At 50.9% G+C, this 23,137-nt stretch overlaps 1 protein-coding gene across 5 annotated transcripts in view; it reads left to right on the top strand.

Moving 5' to 3' along the window:
• The window catches only part of Pde9a (phosphodiesterase 9A), a 93,403-nt gene that overhangs the window by 23,152 nt on the left and 47,114 nt on the right, over positions 1–23,137 (top strand). For 4 of the 5 annotated variants that reach the window (XM_032888475.1, XM_032888474.1, XM_032888476.1 and 1 more), the window contains exons 2-4: positions 3,412–3,482; positions 5,519–5,596; positions 10,643–10,686. In XM_032888475.1, coding sequence (XP_032744366.1) covers positions 3,412–3,482; positions 5,519–5,596; positions 10,643–10,686 — 193 coding nt within the window. Of the gene's footprint in view, positions 1–3,411; positions 3,483–5,518; positions 5,597–10,642; positions 10,687–22,673; positions 22,756–23,137 lie in introns of those variants that run through there. The other variant, XM_032888477.1, reaches the window with a different exon arrangement.

Here is a 23,137-nt window from a genome sequence, read left to right as displayed (position 1 = left end):
TGTTTCCCCGATGTTTCTCTTGTCCATGTTTAAATCGTTTAAATCTCAACTTCTCTTTTCTTGCGCTGTCTGTTTCTGAGTAAGGAACAAAGGATCTAGAAAATTACTCAACGCGTAGAACAGACAGGCCTGTGCCCTTTCCCATGAGGCTGTCTGAGGCTCTCCCGGCCACACACTGAAACCAGCTGGTTTTGGTAGTCAGAGGCAGTCGGTCCAGGCTGGAAGTCTCCTGCCTCCAGCCATCCCAGCATCCTGTCCTCTGGCTTCTTCCTACTCAGACGCTCCTGGCGTTGGCCCCGCTGGAGACTAGCAACAAAAAACCTCCACTCTCCTTCACGTGAGGTGACCGGGTTTCCAAAGATTTTCGCCCAACTCCTGTTGCAGCCAGTTCAAAAGAGACCTCAAGAAAGTGATCTTGGCTGGGGGAACTAAGGAATGTGGGGTCTCTGCTTTCTGCTGGAAGCACCCCACAGAGTCTTTCCTGTTCACTCCAAGATTCTATACAGCTTCCTTAGTCCATTTGTCAGAAACGATGTCAGGAGGTGGATCCTGGTCCCAGAACAAGCTCGCCTTGCCTTCCACAGATCCAGCCCGGCTCTTTGCATGGAAACAGCAAGAGCGTCAGGTGCCTTCCATTTGATTGGGTGGAAGGCTTAACTCTCCCTCCCCTCCCCCTCCCCTCCCCCTCCCCCCCCCCTCCTCTCCTCCTTCTCCTTCCCCCCTCTCTCTGTCTACCAGGTCTCACTCAGCACAGGCAAATCCCAGACTCAGCCCTGGCTGGCCTAGCCTCTCAGATGCTGGGCTTGTAGTCATCTATCACCATCCCGGGCTAGGAGATTACCTCTCAACTTTTAAAGGCCTCTGTTTCTTTGCTGTCCTCTCTCTGGAAGCCCAAGCACAAAGGAAATTCTCTTCCATTGCCACCTTCCTCCGAAGACCTTATAAATCTGGACAAAGGCATTTCAAAGAATCGCTAGGACAGTGCAAGGCGCTTGGCCTGGAGAAAGCTTAGGTGTTTCTTTTCACTGAGAAGACTCTGACCTTCCTGGCGTGGGAGCAAGTTATTACCCCCCCCCGCCCCCTCAGAGGAAGTTCAAAGCTTTGACCCAATACGGTAGCCCCTTGCTTTGTGAGCGTCGCCCACTGCTCCAGAGGAACCTCGGCAGATAACCCCGTTGCCATGGAAAAGAAAGACTATTTAATACAACTTTCTGAATCTGGGGAGGAGGCGGAGATGGCAGTAAAAAACAGATATTATTTTTAAAATGTTTCATTTCGGTTTAAAAAAAAAAACAAAAAACTACCCGTTTGTTAAAAACCGCTTACAAAGAAACGGAAAGGGCTTCTTTGTGGAGCTAGAACTGAAGGAGTACAATCTTCTCCCTGCTCACTCTGTGCTCTGGGGGGTGAATTCCGCCGGGCGTGGTCGGGAGTCTCACCATGCTGTTTTTCTGTTTGTCCTGGTCATCCTGGACATCCCGTGGAGGTTGGCATGGAGGCCTGTCTGTAGTGGGCTCTGGGGGAGGGGGATCTGCGGTTTACTGTTCCTGGTGTATTCCTTCACTGTGGCCTCTGAACCTCTTCAGAATCACAAAATTTGGGATTGGGGATTTAGCTGAGTGGTAGAGCACTCGCCTAACAAGCGCAAGGCCCTGGGTTCAGTCCACAGCTGGAAGGTGGGGGGTGGGGGGAGAAGGGGACGGGGGACACAAAAACAAGGTAACAGAACCACAAAATTTGACAGGAGCACCTTAAAGAGCATCTGTCACTCAGGCCAGCCATTTCTGGATGACAGTTGCTGTCTTTCCAGGCCCATTCTACAGGACTTAAAAATCAAGGCACAAGGAAGTGGGTGAGACCCAGAGAGCGATGGCTCCGCAGGTCAAGGGGCCTGACTTTGCAGCCACTGGCGTGCGTGCGTGCGTGCGTGTGTATTCACAACTAAATAAATGTAAATAAAGTAAGAACAAAAGACGTCAGGGAGCTTTTCTCCCACTTACAGAAACTAGGAGGGCAGAGAGCCCCGCTGGACACCACAGGGCTCTAAGAGGCCTTGGTGTGAGTGGCTCTTGGCTATAGTGAGAATGAAACTTTAGGATCAACTCTGTGGGTCCTGGGGTTCCGGAGAAGCCCCTCCCAGCAACATGGTACCATCAGTGTTTGTGCAGTGGGAAGCACCTTTTGTAGAGGAATAGCTGGCCCCCAGCTCCACATCCAACATCTTGAAGGCTCTCCCACCCCTCAGAGCCGCCCTCAGCCTAGTAAAAAAGTATAAATACCTTGCCTTACCCAGGTGCTGTGCATAGCATCCCTGAGCTGGCCCAGGGACCGTTGCTTCTCTGACTGCAGGCTCACTCTGAAGAGCCTCTTACCCTGCCCTCCCTTTTTAGAAGTCTCCGGGGAAGCTGGATCACAGAAAGGGCCTTCTACCTGCCTCCTTCAGGCCTTCCCCCACCTCCATCAAAAACCAAACTGCGCAGGCTGAGTGAGTTACAGGAAAGACCCAGTCTGCCTTGATGGCTGAACGGCTAGAACCCCAGGCTGACTCAGGACTCTAGGTTGGCTGGGCCAGCAAATCTGCAACATGAACCATGGTCTGGGGGTCCATGCCGGGGGTGTTCATGGTATAAAACAAACCAAACAAACAAGGCTGGCACTGGGTAAAGGTGTGCTCTGCTGACAGCGGGGACCCAAGATGCTGCCGCCTTGTTTAGATATCAGGATGAAGAGATGGCAGGAGGGCTAGGAAGGAGCATCCGTGGGGCTGGAGTCAGAGACCAGAGTGAGAACACTTAGCCAGGATGCAGGCAAGCCCTAGGACGTTATGTGACCAGCAGAGAGTGGGTGACAGGAGATAGCAAGGACAGGCAAAGAAAAGTGACACTATTCAGGGGCGTGGCGGGGGTAGGATGAGGTGGGAACTGAGCCAGGGAGAAAGAAATTGCAAGAGTCAAGGTGTGCCAGCCGTGAGCTGCAACGGCGCCTGGAGCTGAGCGCACCAGATACAGAACCCGTGAACGGTGCATGCCGGCCAAATGAAAAGTTGCCCATGTGGCATCCTAGAGCCCACGGCTTTGAAAAGTAACCCTCAGTTCGAAACATTGCGCGTGGAACCCGCATCTCCATGGAAACCAGTGGGCGGCGCTCTGCTACCTCACTGCCTGCGGATTGTGCCTTTTCACATATGTGCATGCGTGCACACACGTGTTTATGCATGTAGCCACACAGGCACACGTGCATGTGGGTAGCCAGAAGCTGTCTCTGAGCTTCTGAGAGGCAGCATCTCTCACTGGCCTGGATGACCGGCAAGTACATGAGTTCTGGGGATCGAACTCGGGTCCTCCTCGCGCTAAGGAAGGAAGCACGTTCCTCCCCGAGACAACCCTCCAGCTCAGCTTCTGTGTTTTGCAGGTGGTTTTCAGCAAGTACTGTAACTCCAGTGACATCATGGACCTGTTCTGTATCGCCACCGGCCTGCCTCGGTAAGTGTCCCCCGCGCATGCTCCGTGATGAGAGCTGTGTTATCCCTGCAGTGGATCCGACAAGGGTGAAGCTACAAGTTGGGGTTAGCGGGCAGAGGGAATCAGCAAAGAGAACCCCGTGGGGAGCTCGGTCCTGGCTTGACCGCTGCCCCAGCAGCAGGGTCCAGCTGCCCTGTTGAGCTCGGCTCGACCTCCGACCTCAGAGCTGGGTTTTCCTTTCCACGAGTTCGCTCACTGTTGAGGAAGGAGTTGCCCCGGCCACAAGTAAATAAGTGCTTTTGCTTCCAGGATCATTGTTCCCAACAGCATTAGGCACAGGACTCACTTCAGAGATGTGTTACAAGCAATTGCCTAGCCTACAAGATTCTCAAAAAAACCACCCCACGGTTTCTTTCCTAAACGCAGCCTGTATTAGCATGGGGAATTTTCTAACTAGAAGCTGAGCCTCCCTAGTCCCCCAAACCCCAAATCCCAGGTTTTCCGAAATCTGCAACAGTTTCAGCACTGACCTGACGCCAGATGTACAGAGCGATGTCCCCCGGCACGGCGTGATATGTCAATCGAGATGCCGAGTGAAATATGTACATTTTATGTTTAGGCGTGGGTCAGCTCCTCCCAATATCACATCCTATATATACGGGCAGCCTAAAATCTGAAGAGAAAAAATAATAATACCAAACACTTTTGGTATGGGTATTTTTGGATAAGAGACACTTGGCCCATTTTAGCATCTAATTTCCCATTCGAGGCGGTTTATGCCAGTGATGCCGGTATTTGGGAGGCTGGGGCAGGAGGATTGTCAGTTAGAGGCCAGCCGGGACCACACAGTGAGACCCTATCTCAGAGACAACTTAAGAAGTAACTAGGAGGGATTGGGGATTTAGCTCAGTGGTAGAGCGCTTGCCTAGGAAGCACAAGGCCCTGGGTTCGGTCCCCAGCTCCGAAAAAAAGAAAAAAAAAAAAAAAAGAAGAAGTAACTAGGAGAAAGGAGAGGGTATTCAAGAATGGCATTGGATAGAGATGGCTTTAGTTAGGGTCATGGTCCATGGAGGTGGATAGGACAGAAGGATGATAAAAGCCTGTTAGGAACAAGGAAGAAAGGGACAAAGGGATGAAGCCATGTTCTGGAGGATACAGCCCACGTCCCAGTGCAGCAAAAGCAGCCACCCCAAGGGCGGTCAGCGTTAGGCGGCATGTGTTAAGAACTGTAAAATGTACGTTGTGCACACATCTGCGGGTACGCTGTGGGATCTGGGTCCCATTTCCATTGTGCGGATTTGAAAGCTTCCCAAACTGGACCGCAGGCCCCAGTCCCAGGAAGAGATCCTGTCTCAAAATTTAAGGCGGATGGTGCCCGAGGGATGCCACAGAGACTGATCTCTGACCTCGTGTGCCCACACACGTGGGCGTTCATCCTATACACACAAATTAAAATACAGTAATAAAAACTCCTAGTTGAGGATCAGAGGGCTTAGTTCTTTGGGCAGAGGTATTAGCTTAGCGGAAGCCCTTAGACGAGGGGCTGGGAGGAGATGGGTTTCCACCATTTAAGTCCACGCTTTATGGGAGAGAGATGGGACGGGCTCAGAGGTCTCTCCAAGGGCCCAGAAGCAGCACGGCGAGTGATGGTTCCCATCTCTGGTCTATGTTAAGTTTCGTGCACTTCATCTCCCAACTCGATAAATTATCCTCGCTCCAATTCCCACTTTATTATTTTTTTTTCTTTTTCTTTTTTTCGGAGCTGGGGACCGAACCCAGGGCCTTGCGTTTGCTAGGCAAGCGCTCTACCACTGAGCTAAATCCCCAACCCCCCAATTCCCACTTTAAATTATTTAAAATTTGACAGGCTCTTGGAGCACACTTGCCCTTTTTACTTGACTGTGGGACAACCAGATGCCCCTCACTTGCCCTTAACCAAGGACACCTGATCCCCTGTTCTCAGGTCCTGGTTCCTCCGGACTCTGTCACAGGAGGTCCGTGAGCAAGTGGAGGTCGGGAGGTGGGGGGCAAGTGGAGCTGACACGAGTGTTTTGCAGGAATACCACCATCTCCCTTCTGACCACAGACGACGCCATGGTCTCCATCGATCCCACCATGCCTGCGAATTCAGAGCGGTGAGCGTCTCCTCCTGGGGTGTCTCGCTGGTCCACACCATGTGCCAGGGAGTCTGCAATTCGGGTTTTTGTTTACTACTGCTAAGAAGTGTGAATTTTCAGCAGAGAGGGAAAGAGGCAGATGGGTGGCAGGCGGAGGCTTGGTTCACTCCTTCCTTCTCGAGGGGGAAACCATTTTCCCCGTGAGGAGGCTGTGTGCAGACACAGGGGACCGGGCTAGGAGCATAGCTCCAGCCTGAGGAGTCCTTGTGGGCTGAGGCACAGAGGGTCAAGGGTAGCCAGTGGCTCTGTGTGTCCTTGTGAAAATGGACAGGACAGGACAGCTGGGACCAGTTAGCTGTACCCTCTTCGAGGACATGGAAAGGGCCCTGGAATCAAGGATGTCACTTTTCCAGGTGACCTGGGAAGTCTCTATCATCTCCTTGTCATTTGTGCAGTTCAGCAAAACGGAACTTACAGATGCAGCCTCTGGGGCTGGCAGGGTGGATCCGCAGCTGGTAAAGTGCTTGCACGCAAGCCTAAAGACACGAGTTCAAGCCCGGGACCCACGTGAAGATGGAGGGAGAGACCAAATTCTGCAAAGTTGTCTGTTGGCTTCTGATGTCTGCACACACACACACACACACACACACACACACACACACACACACACACACAGAGAGAGAGAGAGAGACAGACAGACAGACAGACAGACAGACAGACAAAATAATTTAAATTTTTTACTATGCTCTCAGAAGAGTATAGGAGGTAGTCGATGAGCCATTGGGGAGATGTGTCCTCAGGGCCCTCTCTGGGTCCTCTCTGTTCCTCCTGACCACCACTCTATAGGACAAGGAAGGAGATTTGAGGGCCTCTATCAATCTGGTCATCATGATTTCTGTGATAAACCCATGGCCAGCTCTGAGCCCACAGGAGAAAGCAGACGCACCAACATCCTTGGTTGCTCTGGGCAAGCAGTATTTGAGTTCACAGATGTATTTGAGTTTACAGATGGGGCCAGCTGGGACCTCGACCTCAGCTCCAGAGTGACTCCCCATATGAGTAACATGGACACTCAGGCAAACAGCAACTTTGTAGCTCCTTCTGGCTTTCAGAAACACAGATCTGTGAGGCCCCAGGGACTATGGCTGACATACTTTTGTTTTAAACATGGCTGCTACTGTTCCCAACAACCCTTGGCCTTGGCCAGATCTCCACACTAAGCATACCCATGATACTCAGGCATAGGACGTCTTTGTTCCTTCATCTTGCCCCCAGGAGTCAGTGTTCCAGTCCAACCCACTGGCCCTCACTCTGATCCAGATTCCCACAAGGTCCATGGCTCATTGGTTTCCCAAAGACTCCAGTGACAGTCACATGCAACATGTGTGTCACCTCCAGCCTGCCTGACCCAGAACTCCATCAAGAGGAAGGGACTGAGCGGCCCCTCCCCCTCAACACCCAGAATCCTAAAGTGGCCATGTTGGGGGTGGGACTTGTACCCTGTGTAAACAGAATCTCAGTCCCACAAAGCCATGTGGGTTTTGCTGAATTCAGTTTTAACAGCTTGCAGAGCTATTCAAACATGAGAGCACACATGCATGTGCATACACACACATGTGCACACACATACAAGTGTATGTGTACACATGTGCATGCACACACATGCATGTGCATACACATGTGCACACACATACAAATGTATGTGTACACATGTGCACACATACGTGCACACACATGCATGTGCATACACATGTGCACACACATACAAATGTATGTGTACACATGTGCACACATACATACATACGTGCACACACATGCACACATATACGTATACGTACACATACACATGCACGCACGCAGGCACACAAGCCCAAGTGTCTATAAAGAACACCGAATCATTTGTAACATGATGAAAACCACCTCTTAGATGCAGAGGGGAATGGAAATGTATGAGGTTGGATGGGTGTCATCCGCTGTGTGTTGAGGTTACAAAGGTATGGATACAAAGACAGAATTAGCTACATAGAAGCTGAATGAGGCAGGAACAAGAACAACACATTTGTGGGCTCAGACCTAAATCACCTAGCTCTGGTGGTGGCCACACGCTCTGAGGTTAGGTAGAGGCGAGACACCCCGTGTGGTCGCGTGGAGATGGGGAGGTAGCAGACACAGGCATGGCGGACCACGCTTGCCTCAGGCGTGAGTTTGCTGCCTTCTGGGTCTCCGTGTCCTCCCACATTTCCACCTCCTTCATTTCTTCCCACTTCTCAGTATCTTGTCCTGAGCTTGTGTGCTGGGAGGGGGTTGTCAGCCCCACGCGGAAGGCTCCGTGTGTGTCAGGACGTGTGGTCAGGACGTGTCTGGCCTGGAAATTCCCAATCCTGGTCTCCACAGGGGTTCCTGACCTAGAGTCGTGCCCACCTGTCGGGAAGACATGGTTCCGCTCACCCACACTAATGGCTCAGTGCAAACCAGGTCAGCCGAACAGTAACCCCTGCTGTACACTAAAACGGAGAAGGTCTTTTAAAGGAATCTGGTTAACCCCTTTAAGATTTATTAAATCCAGGTCAGCCCATGAGCCCCTCTAAGATTTATCAAATCCAGGTCTTGGTGAAGCTTTGTAAAGAGTTCTGGCATGCAGACAACCTGGGGGTGAGACCGAGGGGCCGAGGGGAACCCCTGAAACCACTCTGGACTTAGATGTGGGCTTGAGGCCTGGAGGTTCTCCCCTCTGCACCAGGCTAGAACCATTCCTGGAGGGTACAGTACAGGATACACTGTGTGAGCTACCCCCACCTTCCCCACGAGCACGGGGCCACCCCTAACCCCACCCACCGCCACCCATGGTTCCAGGTGGCCACATTGACTGCAGGCCTGATCACTTGGTTTTGATTTCCCCCGTCTCTGAAGACCTTGGACATGCTCACCTCCCCCTGTCCCAGCCTCCCACTGATGGGAGGGACCCGGCTATAGATGGCAGCCCTCATTCATACACTTGGAGCTGTTTCCTGTCCCGGGATGGATTTTCCATGACTCCTGAGTCTCTAAGGTTTCTGGCTAGCCACCTCCATCCTAGCCAGAGGGGTCGCTGTCTCCATGTCTCCCAGCTTCATGCTTTCTGGGCTGTTCCTCTGCACCTGTTTCAAACCCCAAGTCACCAGCAGCGGAGTGGGAGGCCATTCGGCTTCTGCTCTCATTTGGAGCTGAGAAGACATGACGAGTGATCTGTTCCTCAGGACCAATAAGTGAGAACAGACGTGTTGGAGCCTGGCCAGAGGGAGCTACAGGTTTGCTCTGAGGGCCTTATCCCATCTGTCCCCTTTCTCTGACCAAAGAATGTTCTAGGTCTGGTAGCGTCCAGCTCTCGGAGCTGCCTCTCGGACCCGGCCCTTACTCTCTTTCTGGGGAAGGGGAACAGATGCTTACGGTGTGAGGAGAGTGGGGCCATCTGGTGCAGCATACGGAGGGGAGGAGAGGCCAGAACCAACTCCACACATTTCTGACATTACACAAACACATCCTGGGTTTCCGATTTTAGCCAAGTTGGGAGACGTGTGCTGGGTAAAGCAGCCGGGTGCCAGCGAGGAGAGCTGTACCGCCATCCCTCTGCTCAGTCAGTGCACAGGCCCCTTAGATAGATGCCCAACTGGCGCCAGGCTGCTGCCTCCCAAGGAGGAGAGCCAGTGCCCAGGCAGTGAAGATTGCAGAACGGACGCGCAATGAAAGTCCAAGGCTGTTTATCAGCGCCGGAGGGGGAAGGGTTTATGTGGTTGACATTATATTAACAGTGTCCAGGAAGAGAGTGAGGAAGCTCTAACTCAATTCAGATGGACCCGGGAGTTTATTCAGTCCTGGAAGACGGCCACTGGTTCTGCAGAACTGAGCTGTGGGGATCTGGGGACCAGGAGCCAAGACCAAGCAAGAGGCCATGAGATGTAGCCAAGCAGCCTTGCCTGCGGTCTGAGGGTCCTGCAGTCTGTCCAGGCCCTCCTTACTTCAGGCCAGTGGTATCTGCTTGCCGGTTACATTCAGACCGAAGCACCATGGGACGATGGTAGCCCATCCCAAAGACAGACACCCTGACAGTGCGTCTGTCCCTTCAGAAACCCACACTCGAGCATGGGAGGTCATTGCTCAGAATAGGAACATTTTAGCCTTGTTCGTGGCCAGCTCTCGGAACAGAACGAGAGTCCCTGGACTCTGGTGGCTCAGCTCGACACATAACTTCCGGATTTCATTTGCAAGTCCCAGTGAGGGTCAGGTATTTGAACTCTCGCCTGTGCCTGCCTGCTTGTCTGCATTGCTAGGGCACATCCTGCCTGTGGGCTGTCTCTCTAGCCTTGTGTTCCTCTTGCTATCAGGCTGTAAATTCTGTTAAACTGCTAAGTCAATCAATCAACCAATCTCTCCTGGGGTTAGCTCTTAGCACTGGGTATTATCTACCGTAACCTGGTTTCTGTTGGTCTCAGAGCCTGCCCCTGCCCCCAGCCAGAGGTCCTTCCATCACTATAGAGCCTTTCCCCGCCATCCAAATAGCCCAAATCTTCTGCCCAGCTTCAAACAGGTTGGCGAATAATGGGGTGTGGTTTTCAACAGGGTCAACAGCTCCAGTACAGTGCCATGAGCTCCAACAGAGACAGGGGGTAGGGGGCAGTTTGTACTGATTTGGGGTAGAACTGGGCAAGAATGTCAGAGTCCCCTGGCCCTACCTGATAATGTACCTCTGGTTCTTATTATATCGACGACAGAAATTTGCTCCCTCAGAATCAAATTGAACATTATGAAGGACCCTTCGGGTAAATCATTAGATGACATCCGAATGAGGGAACTCAGAACGGCCCGGTTGCAGGGAAGGGGTGCTGGGGTGTCGTAGCTCAGTGGCCGAGCATGAGCTTGCGATGTGCAGGGCCTGGGGTTGCATCTCCAGCACCTCAAGATAAAAAGAAAGCAGACCACCAGAGCTTAGTTGACTGAATTACAATGTTTCCTAGCAGTGTTTATCTCTGGTCGCAGCCAGTGCCTCTGGCAACCAACCACTCACTGGGACACTCTGTTCTCTTGCAGAACTCCCTACAAGGTGAGGCCTGTGGCTGTCAAGCAAGTGTCTGGTAAGGCCCTGTTATCACCTTTGAGAGAGAGAGAGAGAGAGAGAGAGAGAGAGAGAGAGAGAGAGAGAGAGAGAGAGAGAGAGAGAGAGAGATTCCAGCCCTCCTCCCCTAGCCCCTCCCCGTGCACCAAACTCCCATTGGTTAGGTGTTTGAATCCACTACGGTACCTGCAGAATCCGAAACTGTGTTTGCATCTGGGCCGCCCCTCTGAGTTCCCACCCTGACCCAGAGAGCATGATGGATCCTGGGGTGGGGGGGGTCATCTCACCTCATTCTACCTCGGTTCCCAGGCCCACACCCCTCTCCATTCCCATGAGCTGCAAAGCCAGGCCTCCACCCCACCAGGTTTCCCAGGGTGCTTCAGCCAGGCGTGGGATTCTTAAAGAATCCCATTTCCTTTTGGATTAAAAAAAAAATCACTTCGATTTGTACGTGATTTGCATGCAACGAAATGCTCCCACTTAAATGTGCGCCTGGATGCGTTCTGAAGAATCTTCACACTGCTGTCACCGTTGGTGAAATCTACGTTCCCGGGGACATTTTCTCATGTCCCTTGCTCTGCTGCCTCGGTCAACGGCTGCCTTACTTTTGGACACTATCCAATAGACAGTGTTTCCCAGAGTGTGTGCAAAGTGTTAGGGAGGAGGGGCGGAAATGTTCTGATTCTGTGCATACGTGTGGAGCTCAGACTTGAACGTCCACTTGATGTCCTTCCTCATGAGCTGGTTCGTCACAAGCCTCCATCTTGCTTCTTGAGACAAGGTCTCTCATTGACTAGGCTGGGATGGCTGGTCAGTGAACCCAGAGATCCTCCTATCTCTGCCTATCCAGCCCTGGGCATGGTGTGTGTGTGTATGTGTGTCTCTCTGTGTGTGTATATCTGTGTTGTGTGTCTGGGTGTGTATGTGTGTCTGTGTGCCTGTGTGTGTCTGTGTATGTCTGTGAGTGTATATGTGTGTGTCTGTGTATGTCTGGGTGTGTCTGGGTGTGTGTCTGTATCAGTGTGTGTGTATGTGTGTGTGTCTGTGTCTCTGTGTGTGTGTGTATGTGTGTTTATGTCTGTGTGTCTGGGTGTATATGTGTATCTGTGTGCCTGTGTGTGTCTGTGTATGTCTGTGAGTGTGTATGTGTGTGTGTATATGTGTCTCTCTGTGTATTGTGTGTCTGTGCGTGTGTGTATGTCTGTGTCAGTGTGTGTGTCCATGTGTGTGTGTATGTTTGTGCACCTGTGTGTGTGTGTGTGTGTGTCTGTCTGTCTGTCTATGTGTCACCATGCCCAGTTCTTTATGGGCATTCTGGGAGTCAGACTTAGAGCCTCATGCTTACATAGCAAGCACTAAACCAACTGTGCCAATCTCCCCAGCCCCTTTCCAGAGTTTCACGCAGAAAAAAAATGACCCAGGAAGTGAGTCCACATGAGGCTTCTGAGACCCATCGGTGGTGTGAACACTGGCCACTGTGCCCGATAGTTGCTGTCATCCTGATGTTTTTCTGTCATTTCCCGATGGACATTTGGGTCATTTTTTATGAGTCAGGCTGCTGTGGATTAAAGAGTGGGAGTGCGGTTTGAGTGGAACTGTGGGGTCATGGGGTTAAGTGTACGTTTAGCTCCATCCAAGCCTGCTGCTTCCCTTTTCCGGCATCCGTGGTCCAGCTGGCTCCCTTCTTGGAGCTCTGTAACTGCTCATCACTCTGATGGCTGCGGAAGTTGAGTGTGCCTCGGTTTCAATTTGCGATTCTTTTTAATTTAATTTGTGATTCCCTAGTGATTACTGACCGTGAGTGTCTTTTTATGACGGTAGCTCTCGGTGGACGCTCCTGAACTTCCTGAGTCATGAGGCTTCTTGGTGCGTCGAAGAGTCACACTTAGTGTCTATGCTGTAGCCTTGATGAGAGGGTTCATCTCGGCTCACAGTTCAAGGCCGCACAGTCCATCCTGGTGGGGAAATCAAGGCTGCAGAAGCTTAAAGTTGGTCACATGGCATGTATGAGGTCCTGGGTTAAATTCCTATCACTGCAAAATGTGTATACACACACACAAGCACATACATGTTTTACATACCTGTGCATCATATACACAAACATATATATCATATACATATACACATATACATATGGATATGCATATACATATGTATCATATAAATATACATCATATGCTTATGCATATTGTATATACATATGCATATACACATACATCATATACATATACAAATACATCATATACATCTGCATCATATACATATGCATATGCATATATATCATATACATATAAATATACATCATATACATATGCATCATATACTTATGCATATATATCATATACATATAAATATATATCACATACATCTGCATCATATACATATGCATATGCATATACATTGTATGCATATACATCATATACATATATAGCATATGCATATACATCGTATACATATATATCATATGCATATAGATTGTATACATATATATCATATGCATGTGCATATTGCATATACATATGCATATACATATATATCATACATGTATAGATCATATACATCTGCATCATATGCCTATGCATTGTATACATCATATACATTACATATGCATCATATACATATGTATATGCACATGTACACATACAATACATGTGACTTTTGTGAAGGAAAAGCCAATCCAGATACTTACTCAAAGAATGGGGTTTTGTGTAACTTTGGAGCCAAGCCATACTGGAGTTGAATTCTGACTCTAACAAAAGCCGGAGCTATGTATAAGTCGAGCCTTTGGGGTGTAAGAGCTGAACTCCCTGGAGGGTTAGTGTATGGCAGTTGCGGAGGGCACACTTGAGCTGATCCAGGGCTACCGAAGCTCCTCCCACAGCAGGGGTCATGGGAGTGACCAAGGACTTTGAGGAGCAGACAGCGCTGCAGAGGACCAAGGCTCCCCGTGTGTATCCCGGCTTCAGGATGGCAGAGTGAATGCTGAGTGAGGGATGAATCTTCTCAATGAGCCAGGATGGGACAGAACCAGAAAGCACCTGCCTCACACGGTCAGCGTGAGCTCCCTTTAAGCGAGGGAAGAGTATAGGAGGGCCGCTTCCCTGAGAATGCTAGCAGGGTGGGTGTGGCCAGCAGCGATAAACTAATGCTCAACGGAAAAGGACAAGCCTGCTGGGAGGTGGTGGTGCACACCTTTGATCCCAGTATTTGGGAGGCAGAGACAGGCAGATCTCTTGTGAGTTGGAGGCCAACCTGGTCTACAGAATAGGTTCTAGGATAGCCAGGGCTACACAGAGAACAAAAAAGGCCAGTCTTGACTGCAGAATTGGAGAGACTACTACAGCTCCTGCTGGGTGGGCTTAGCCGTGGAAGACTGACTGACTTCTCTCCGCAGATGCGGCAACCTCTGTGAGTATGGAAGTCTGTGTTTACCTTGCTGCTTAGGAGGCTGGAAGGGAGACAGCCTGAGTCTGAGATTTCAAGCTGAGGCTGGGTTACACAGATCTTCCAAAAAACGGAGAAAGGAAGGCAGCAAAAGGGGGGTTAGGGGGAGGGGTCCTTTTACCTAGCACTGGGAGGCAGTCTTGCTTCTAGTTCGCTTCTCCTTTTATGAGGGAAATAAAGTCACTAGCTGCGACAGAAGCCATCGGACAGGCCTTTATGTGTCAATGGTGTCCGTGGTCCGCCATTTTTATTTTAAGCAGCTCAAACTGAGGTTTCTCAATGGCAATTTATACCATTGTGGTTGACAGCCCATTGCAGCGTACCTGCCTGAGAGAGACAAGGATGTCACAGGACTAGCCACATGTCAACCCGAGCCCTCAGACCCATCTAGGACCATAGTGTGGTCCTATGAAAGAAACAAACTTACTCCATCTGAGCCGCCCTCTGACAGAGGCCAAAGCAGAGGCTGCCACCCCCGCACAGCGGCCACAGGGAAGCAAACTTGTTTCACTTCTTGCCTAAAGCAAGGTGCAAAGCAACGTGTGTCAGACTTTCTCGAGCAGATGGGACCTGTAGTGCCCCCTGGGATCCCCGGAAGAGCTCTGTGCCCATGGTTTTCTCAAGACACAGCAGCTGTTGACCACTGAGTCACGCTCAACCTGGGGACGTTCAACCTGGGCATCTTCAATTTCTAAACCCGGCAGAGAGCTTGTGGGTTCTGTCCGTATACACTCCATTCCCCCAGCCTTCCTCTAGAGTCCAGGTCCGGCCTGTGCAGCCACACTCTGTCAGCCTGGTGGTATCCAGCTGGTTTGAGGCAGGTCCTATGCAGTCCCATCCGCATATGCTATCAGCTCCACTGGGCGTGGGGCTAGGATGCTCTCCCTGTAGGGTAGAGTGCAGGGGAGGTCCGGAGCCCTTGTTTACAGCATCTGCCTTGCCACCACCACTGTTTCCAAAGGACAGAGGGCAGGGTACAGGTGGCAGGTGGCCAGTGGTAGATAGTGCTCAGAATTCCTGCTGGGGACAGGCACACACCCTCCCTGTTCCTTGTCGAGATAGTGGCAGCCTTCGCTGGAGATCTAGGAAGACCAGGTCAAAGGAACCATGTGTCCGTGAAGGTGAAACTTCGACCTGCGCATGCTCCCACGCACTGTGTGCACAGTGTCTCAGTGACTACAACAGAGGCCTCCCAGCCCCAGAAGGTGCCCCTGAGTAAGCTTCAGGGATGTCTATAGCACGTCCACGGAACCTCCAGGCACTGCCACGCAGAGCATTCTCCCAGGTCCACATGGACCAGAGACAGCCGCCCTGTCAGCTTGGCGTGCGCACTTATCTTAGAAGACTGAGGCTGAGGTCCATCCCTTGGGAATTTGCATTTGGCTTCCTTGTTTGCTCAGACATAATTTGCATGCTGCTACACCCGTGGTTGGTTCAACGTGCGGTGGAGCCAGCTGTCTGCATGTGTTTCATTGTGTATCTATCGTCACTGTTTATCCCCAAATGTTTCCATTACCAGATAGAAGCCCGCACCTGCGGGCCCCCGAGTCCCCGTTTCTGTAACCCCTCCCCTCCCTGGCTGGAGCCTGCATTGTCTGAAGATCTGTCTAGTCCCCTTGTTTCAGATACATTGTGGCATCTTGGGGCCCACACGTTCTGTGTATCACGAAGCTGCTCTACCATTCAATCTGGGGGTGACTGACGCTGCCTCGAGGGTGGGCCACATTTTGACCCCTCCCTTCTTCAGGGGACACACCTGAGGGTTGCAACTGTTGCTTGAAATACTGCTCTGAATTTTCATGCATGTTTTGGGGTGGATGTTGCATTGAACTGTTTCAAGATATCCCACGGAGTTGAATAAGCCCATCATTCCTTTTAGAAGTCTAATAGCCATGAGGGGAAGGGCCTGAAGGTTCCCTGCAAGGCATGGGAGTTCCAGCCCCGCCTATCCTTAAAGTCCCCATAACTCAGTAGGCAGTTCTGAAACCCACCAGCCACATCCTTCTCCATCCCTGTGTCCCCCCCTGCCTGAGGACTTCCTCTGATCAGGGAAGACCAGGAGTACTGGATAGCCAGCCCTCTAGACATCTTTTCCCAGAGGACAATCTTCTGCTATCGCTAATGCAGGAGCCCAAAGGGACCCCAGAGTACTAATCTTCCTATTTCCACAGTGGTCCCTTCCTCACAAACGTGCCTCAGTTTCCCCTCCTTTGGAAAACTTTCTGGATAACCTCCCTGAGTGATCTGCGGATGGATCCCTTTCGTGGAGGCCAGATTTAGAGCTTTGAACCCGAAAATAGGGAATCCAAGAATAAAGGGCCCATCTGAAGCTGCATTCATCCGCCAGCTGCATGAAGTGGCCTTAGGAAAACTATCTCGCCCCATGAGGTTCCATTTCCTGTGCAGAATAGAAATTAAAATAGACACCCCCGCAGGGTTCTTCAGAGGGTAAATGATGTAATTTATGCAAAATGCCTATTGAGCGCTGGCCACTTAGAGACGCTCAATAAATCCTAGCTATCATTTAAAGTAACCTCCCGGGCAAACCGATGGGCAAAATCTTGTCTCAACAAAACTGTGGGATTTCAGTGGGGCAGGGACGCTCCCTCAGGGCCAAAGCGACACATGGAGTGTGAGCTCTGATTTTGCTCGGAAGCCAAGTTACTGCTCTGAATTTGAAGGCAGATGTGTTGCTCGTGCGCGATAATAATGTTTCTTAATAATATTTTCTATATTTAGTGCAGTTTCAGCCCAAAGCATTAAGGCCCTTAGGTTTCAGAAACATGCCCTTAATCACCCTTGCCTGCACTATTTTTTTTTTTAAATAACAGATTGGGTGCAGCGTATAAAATGCAAAATATAACTGTTCCCGAAATTGCGAGCTCACGCTTCTCCTCCAGGGTGGTCTAGCCAGCCAGGGCAGCCAGCAGCAGGCCACTGCCAGAGAAATGGGTGGCAAGCAGGGGCCGTCCTGACGACAGGGTTCCTTTTGGATAAGAACAGATATTCCTAGTGCTTCAAGGTCCATGCATGGCCCAACAACCCTCTGTACTGAGACATCCCTGAGGTCCAACAGAACATAGCGTTCAGCCAGATACAACCTGAATGAACACGCAGTTCCACAGGGTGCCTTTTCTGTGCTCTGAATGAGGTCATCAGAGGAGAGAGTGAATTTGATCACATGGGAAGCAACATGTTTTCTTTAACCTTTAGCACTTCATCGACTCTCAAGATTTGGCTTCTGTTTAAAGATTTATTTTATGTATATGAATACACTGTCACTGTCTTCAGTCACACCAGAAAAGGGCATCGGATCCCATGACAGATGGTTATGAGCCACCATGTGGTTGCTAGGATTTGAACTCAGGTCCTCTGGAAGAGCAGTCAGTGCTCTTAACCGCTGAGCCATCTCTCCAGTCCCTCGACTTTTGTCTTAAAGCCGTGATCCATCTCAGATCAATTTACATAGGGGGTCACTGATATGTTTATAAAAAGATAAAGAGAAGGGAGATATGTTCTATGGAGGTATGGGGGAGGGGCTGCCTCAGCAGGTTCATGTTGAAGGATCCCTTCCCCCCGAGGGACCAGCCACATGACCTGTACAGTATAGAATAGGGTTTATTCAGGGCATGGGGAAGGGAGTTAAGAGGGTAGTAGGGGCAGAGAAAGGGGGGGGAGAGAGAGAGAGAGAGAGAGAGAGAGAGAGAGAGAGAGAAGGAGGCAGAGGAGGAGAAAGAGGAGGAAGAGGGGAGGAGGGAAGAGAAGGAGGAGGAAGGAGAGGAGGAAGAGGAGGGGGAGGGGAGGAGGAGAAGGAGAGGGGAAGAGAAGGAGGAGGAGGAAGGGGAGGGGAGGAGGGAGGGAGGAAAGGATGGGAAGGAGGAGGAGGAGGAGGAGGAGGAGGAAGAGGAGGAGGAGGAGGAGGAGGTGAGGCCGGCGTTAGCACGGGGAGAGAGATGGGGGAAGGTAATGGGGAGAGAATGGGGGCAGGAAGGCAAGAGCAAGAGAGTAAGAGAGAGAGGAGGGGGCTAACAGCTCCTTTCATAGTGTCAGGCATACCTGGCTGTTGCCGGGTAACTGTGGGGCAGAGCTTAGACAGAATGCTAACAGTCACCATCCAGCCTTCTCTCTAAATACGCCTGCCCCACTGTGACAGCCAGACTTGCTGAGTGCACACTTGCTCAGGACACAATGGCACCTTCGAGGAAACAGACTGCCACTCAACACAGCTCTTTCTAGACTCCCAGTAACTGCTCTGTCTGTGCTTCTGTCTGCTCTGATTGTGAGTTAGGTCTGGAAGCTGTTGCTTTAAGACGCAGGTGCGGTAGTCTGGAGGGGAAAAAAAAAAAAAACAAACTCCCTCCCACGCCCCCTTGTGGAGGGAACTGGCAGTACCCTGCTGGGAATGGTTACACCACTCGGATATTAGTGGAGAAACCAGCCAAGCCCCTTTCCCCTTGTAACTATAAGGTAATTTACAGTCCTGCCCGGTGCATGCCACCTTGCCCCTTGGTATGATGACTAGGCCAGGCTAAATCATAAGGTGGGGACTTCCTGCTACTGCCTGAAAACCTGCCTCTGAGGAACTGGATAGTTCAGGCTCTTCATGGTGCTAGAATTGACAGCTGTCTGTCCTCTCGGTTTTGGAAGGAAGTCTCTCTCTTCCCCTCAAAGCCCCACCCTGCTGCTCTCCCCATGACACTCAACCCTCCACTTTCCTATGAAAACTCAGAGTTACTATGTTACTAATTTCTATGTTCCATCTGGGCTGCTTTTGGCTCCAATTGGCCAGCCTTCATGGCCTTTTGTGTGTGTGTGTGTGTGTGTGTGTGTGTGTGTGTGTGTGTGTGTGTGTGTGTGTGTGTGTGTGTGTGTGTGTGTGTGTGTCTCAGCTAACCCATGGCGTCAGCTTCTCCTTTCTCCTCTCCTGCACATTCTTCTGTTCCACAGCAGCTTCTCTCTGCTTCTCCCAAACCCACCAAACCTTAGCCCTACCCAGTTTCTCTTCTGCCCAGCTATTGGCTATTGGCATCTTTATTCACCAATCACAGTTTACTGGGGACAGGGTCACCCAATATCAACATCTCATCTCTGGGGCACCTGTCTTGGGGCCCCAAATCAGCATTAGGGTACAAACAGCATTAGGCCAACCCCTTAGGAAGCTCCTTTCCCTTCTGCCACCCTGGTTCCTGGCATTGACATCAGGATTAAACAAACTATACCATATGGGCGGAGAGAACCCCATACCTTTATCTTCCTTTGGGGTTGATTTTAAGTAACCGGATTGTTTTCTCCGGTCAATTTCAAAAGAAAAGTAAGAAAGTATCTGCAACATTGATTGCGAGTGCTTTCAGTGTATCAGTGGGTTTGGAGTACATCCACATCTCTACTAGATTGAGACTTCCCACCCAAGTCTCACCGATCAGCTCAGCCAATGGTTCAAGACAGGCATTTTCTAATAAGAGTCTAGAATCGGACGCACAGACAATCATGTGTTGGAAGGTCCGATTTTAGTGCCTGTATTATAATCGTTTTGACTCCTTAAAGTCCGTCTTGTTGGGGCTGGAGGGACGGCTCAGTGGTTGAGAGCACTGGCTGCTCTTCCAGACCTGGGTACAAGTCCCGGCACCCGTGGTAGCGCGTAACTGCCTATAACTGCAATGCCAGGAGATTTTGCTCCCTCTTGTGGCCTCCAGAGGTACTACATGCACTGGGTGCACAAATACAAATATTTTCCCCCTAGGCAGATTACTTTGCTGACTGGCAGGCTGGTGTCTGTCTGTCTGTCTGAGGATCTCACTGTGTAGCCCTTCTTTGCCTTGAATTTGCTTTGTAGACCTTGAACACACATGTTACACATCTGCGGACGAGGCTAGGGTGGACCTTGTCAGTCCAAAGGAAACTCCATTCCCCACATCCTGTCAGACAAAAGCCAGCATACCTCAGGAACTCGTAAAGCCAGTTCCCCTCTGCCAGAGGAACCATTTCTCTTATCACTGGCAGAGGGGACAAGTGGCCACCTGGGGTGCCCATTAGATATCAGAGCACACGCTGGCTCCAGGCTCCCTCAGTATCACAAGCACATTTCAGAGTCCACACCAGCATCTTGGTTCTTCTCAGGTCCTCAAACCCTGCCTCCTACCCCAAACTTGTCCAGTTCATGGTCTTCCCTCCCCCAGCTTTTCAGTTCTCCTTATAGCCCCGTTATGTCAGCCGGGCTCACTCTTAGACATCTCTTGCCCCTACTCTCTTCGTCTTCATTTCTCACCACCACCACCCTGCACACACACACACACACACACACACACACACACACACACACTCATGCACATACACATACACAAGCGTGCAGGCACGTGCACACATGCACACACTCCCATGTGGGTGCACGTACGTGCACTTGCACATGCACACTCACACACACTGGTAGGCACGTGCACATGCACACTCCCATGTGGGTGCACGTATATGCACTTGCACATGCACTTGCACATGCGCACTCACACACACTGGTAGGCACGTGCACATGCACACTCACATGTGGGTGCACACACAGATACATGCACACGTACATGCACACATGTGCACACACTCTCTCACTTGTGTACACACACATACACTGGTGCATGCACACACGCACACATACACATGTGCACATACACACACCTTCTGCTGGCCACGTTCAGCAGAACATCTACAACAAAACCCTTCCCCATAGCATGGAGCGGTCATACCATCAAGGCTTGGCCTTGAGGGCGCTTGGGTTTTTTGTTTGTTTGGTTGGTTGTTTTGTTGTTGTTATTGTTGTTGTTTTGCTGATCTCAGGTTTTGTTGTTTTTCCTTTTCTGTTGCCGCTCATGCTGGCTGGACAGATGTCCACATTCTGTCTCACTCCTGCTCCCTGCTCCCCAGACACCCTTCAGCATCCCTTGTAGCTGCTTCTGTAAGCAGTGTGGTCTCCCTCCACCTCCCACTGATCTCCAGTGAATAGCCTTGAGAGTTTTAAATTACAGCCAAGTTGAATGGAAAGTGAAGTTCCTATCCACGCCCCCCCTTCACCCTCAGTGACAGATCCCTCATACTCTCTGAAGTCCACAGTTCACTGCAGCCACTCTTGGCTTTACACACTCTCCAGTTCTTGTAAATACACAGCCATGCGAGGTCCCCCAGTGAGGCCTCATAATGGATACCTTTAACCTTCCAGGCTTCCAGAAGTCTGATGGCACCTGTAGTCAGCCCCGCCTCCTCAGGAAGCCGAGGATGGGGGGTCACTGAGACTAGCATCTGAGATTCAAAACCATTGTGGTCTGCAGTGTGGTGTGTGTGTGTGTGTGTGTGTGTGTGTGTGTGTGTGCGCGTGTGGTGTGTGTATATTGTATGTGGTGTGTGTGTGTGTGTGGTGTGTGTGTGTGTGGTGTGTATGTGTGGTGTGTGTGTAGTATAGTGTATGTGGTGTGTGTGTGTGGTACATGTGGTGTGGTACGTGTGGTGTGTATGTAGTGTGTATGGTGTGTGTGTGGTGTGTGGTGGTGTGTGTGGTGTGTGTGTTGTGTGTGGTGTGTGTGTGGTGGGTATGTGGTGTGTGTGTGGTGTGTGTGTCTGTGGTGTGTGTTTGGTATGTGTGGTGTATATGTGGTATATATGGTGTGTGTGTGCTGAGTGTGGTGTGGTGTGTGTGGTGTATATGTAATGTGTGGTGTATGTGTGTGTGTGTGATGTGTGTGTGATGTGTGTATGGTGTGATTGTGTGTGTGTGTGTGTGGTGTGTGTGTATGTGTGGTGTGTGTGGTGTGTATATGTGTGTGTGTGTGTGTGTGTGTGTGTGTGGTGTGTGTGTGTGTGTGTGTGTGTGTGTGTCCACTGCTCCTGCTGCCTCCCACCACCCATTTTCCCTGTCTCCATGGTTTTTCCTTTCCCAGAGTGTCCTGTGGCTGGAACCTTTCCGACCAGCTTCCTTCATTTGCTCCTGTGCAGTGGGGCCCTTCCTCCGCCTCTCCCTGGCTCCCCTGCAGCCTCTCACATCTCCTGTCCATATGTAGCAATGTCCGTTCCTCCCGTACCTGCTGCAGGCAGCTTGTGGCTTTCCTCATCGGCAGTCAGGAACACTGACCGCCACTCTGTACCCCTCTGCTCAGCTTCTTAAGAAGGTGGGGGGCTGGGGGAAAAGAAAGAGTACTGTGCACCCTGAAATCACAACCACACAGACCAGGACAGACCCCCATCCCCCCCAAGAACAATGCTGTACACACATCCCTCTCCCTCATGCCTGGTGGCTCCCGAACCAAGGCAGTTGCCAGACATTGGCTCCAGCACATCGGAGTCCTTGGCACCTTGGCTGGCTGATGACTGAAATGCCCTCTGCCCGTCCTTTGGCTGCTGAGAGACGGTGTGATTTCCCAGCAGGGCGAACCCTGAGGGCCTGTGACTTTAAGAAGGCCAGGCAAAGTCACTGTTAATCATATAACTTTATTGTCCTCCTGGGTCATAAAGGAAGTGTGTCCCCCTCCCCCCCCTTTCTGAATGTCAGTTTTATGGCGCCCATAAACAATGAGCAGCCGGCCTTAGAACATCCCCACCGGCTGTTTTGAAGGTAGACTGGTTGGAGGGCAGCTGCAGGGCTTGGGAGAGACCAGAAGTGGGGCAGGAGGTGAGTCTGGCCCCTCTTGGTTCCCAGGGTAAGGGTGGAGAGTCAGTCCGAGCTCCTGCACTCTCTGTGTGGGGAGAGGGAGGCTGGCGCTGAGAGGGGAAAATATCTACTCGCCTTCCATTGACTTCAGGGCCCCTGGGAGGGTTGTCTGAGTCTAAGGAATGGGGCCTACTTCCCCTAGTGTGGTGGTGTAGTGGTGGTGATGATGGTGATGATGATGGTGGTGGTGATGATGATGACCATGATGACACACCACAAAAAAAAAAAAAAAAAAGGTAGAAATGAGATCATTGTTGTTGTTTGGGTCTTGCACGGTTTTGGTTTCAGTTTTTCGGAGCTTTAGAAAGTTTCTGTTGAGCGCGTGCAGCGGGGAGAATACTCA

The sequence above is a fragment of the Rattus rattus genome, chromosome 18 (genome assembly GCF_011064425.1).
Source record: "Rattus rattus isolate New Zealand chromosome 18, Rrattus_CSIRO_v1, whole genome shotgun sequence".
NCBI lineage: Eukaryota > Metazoa > Chordata > Mammalia > Rodentia > Muridae > Rattus > Rattus rattus.
Note: the sequence above shows the minus strand (reverse complement) of the source record. Positions and strands in the feature narration are given on the sequence as shown.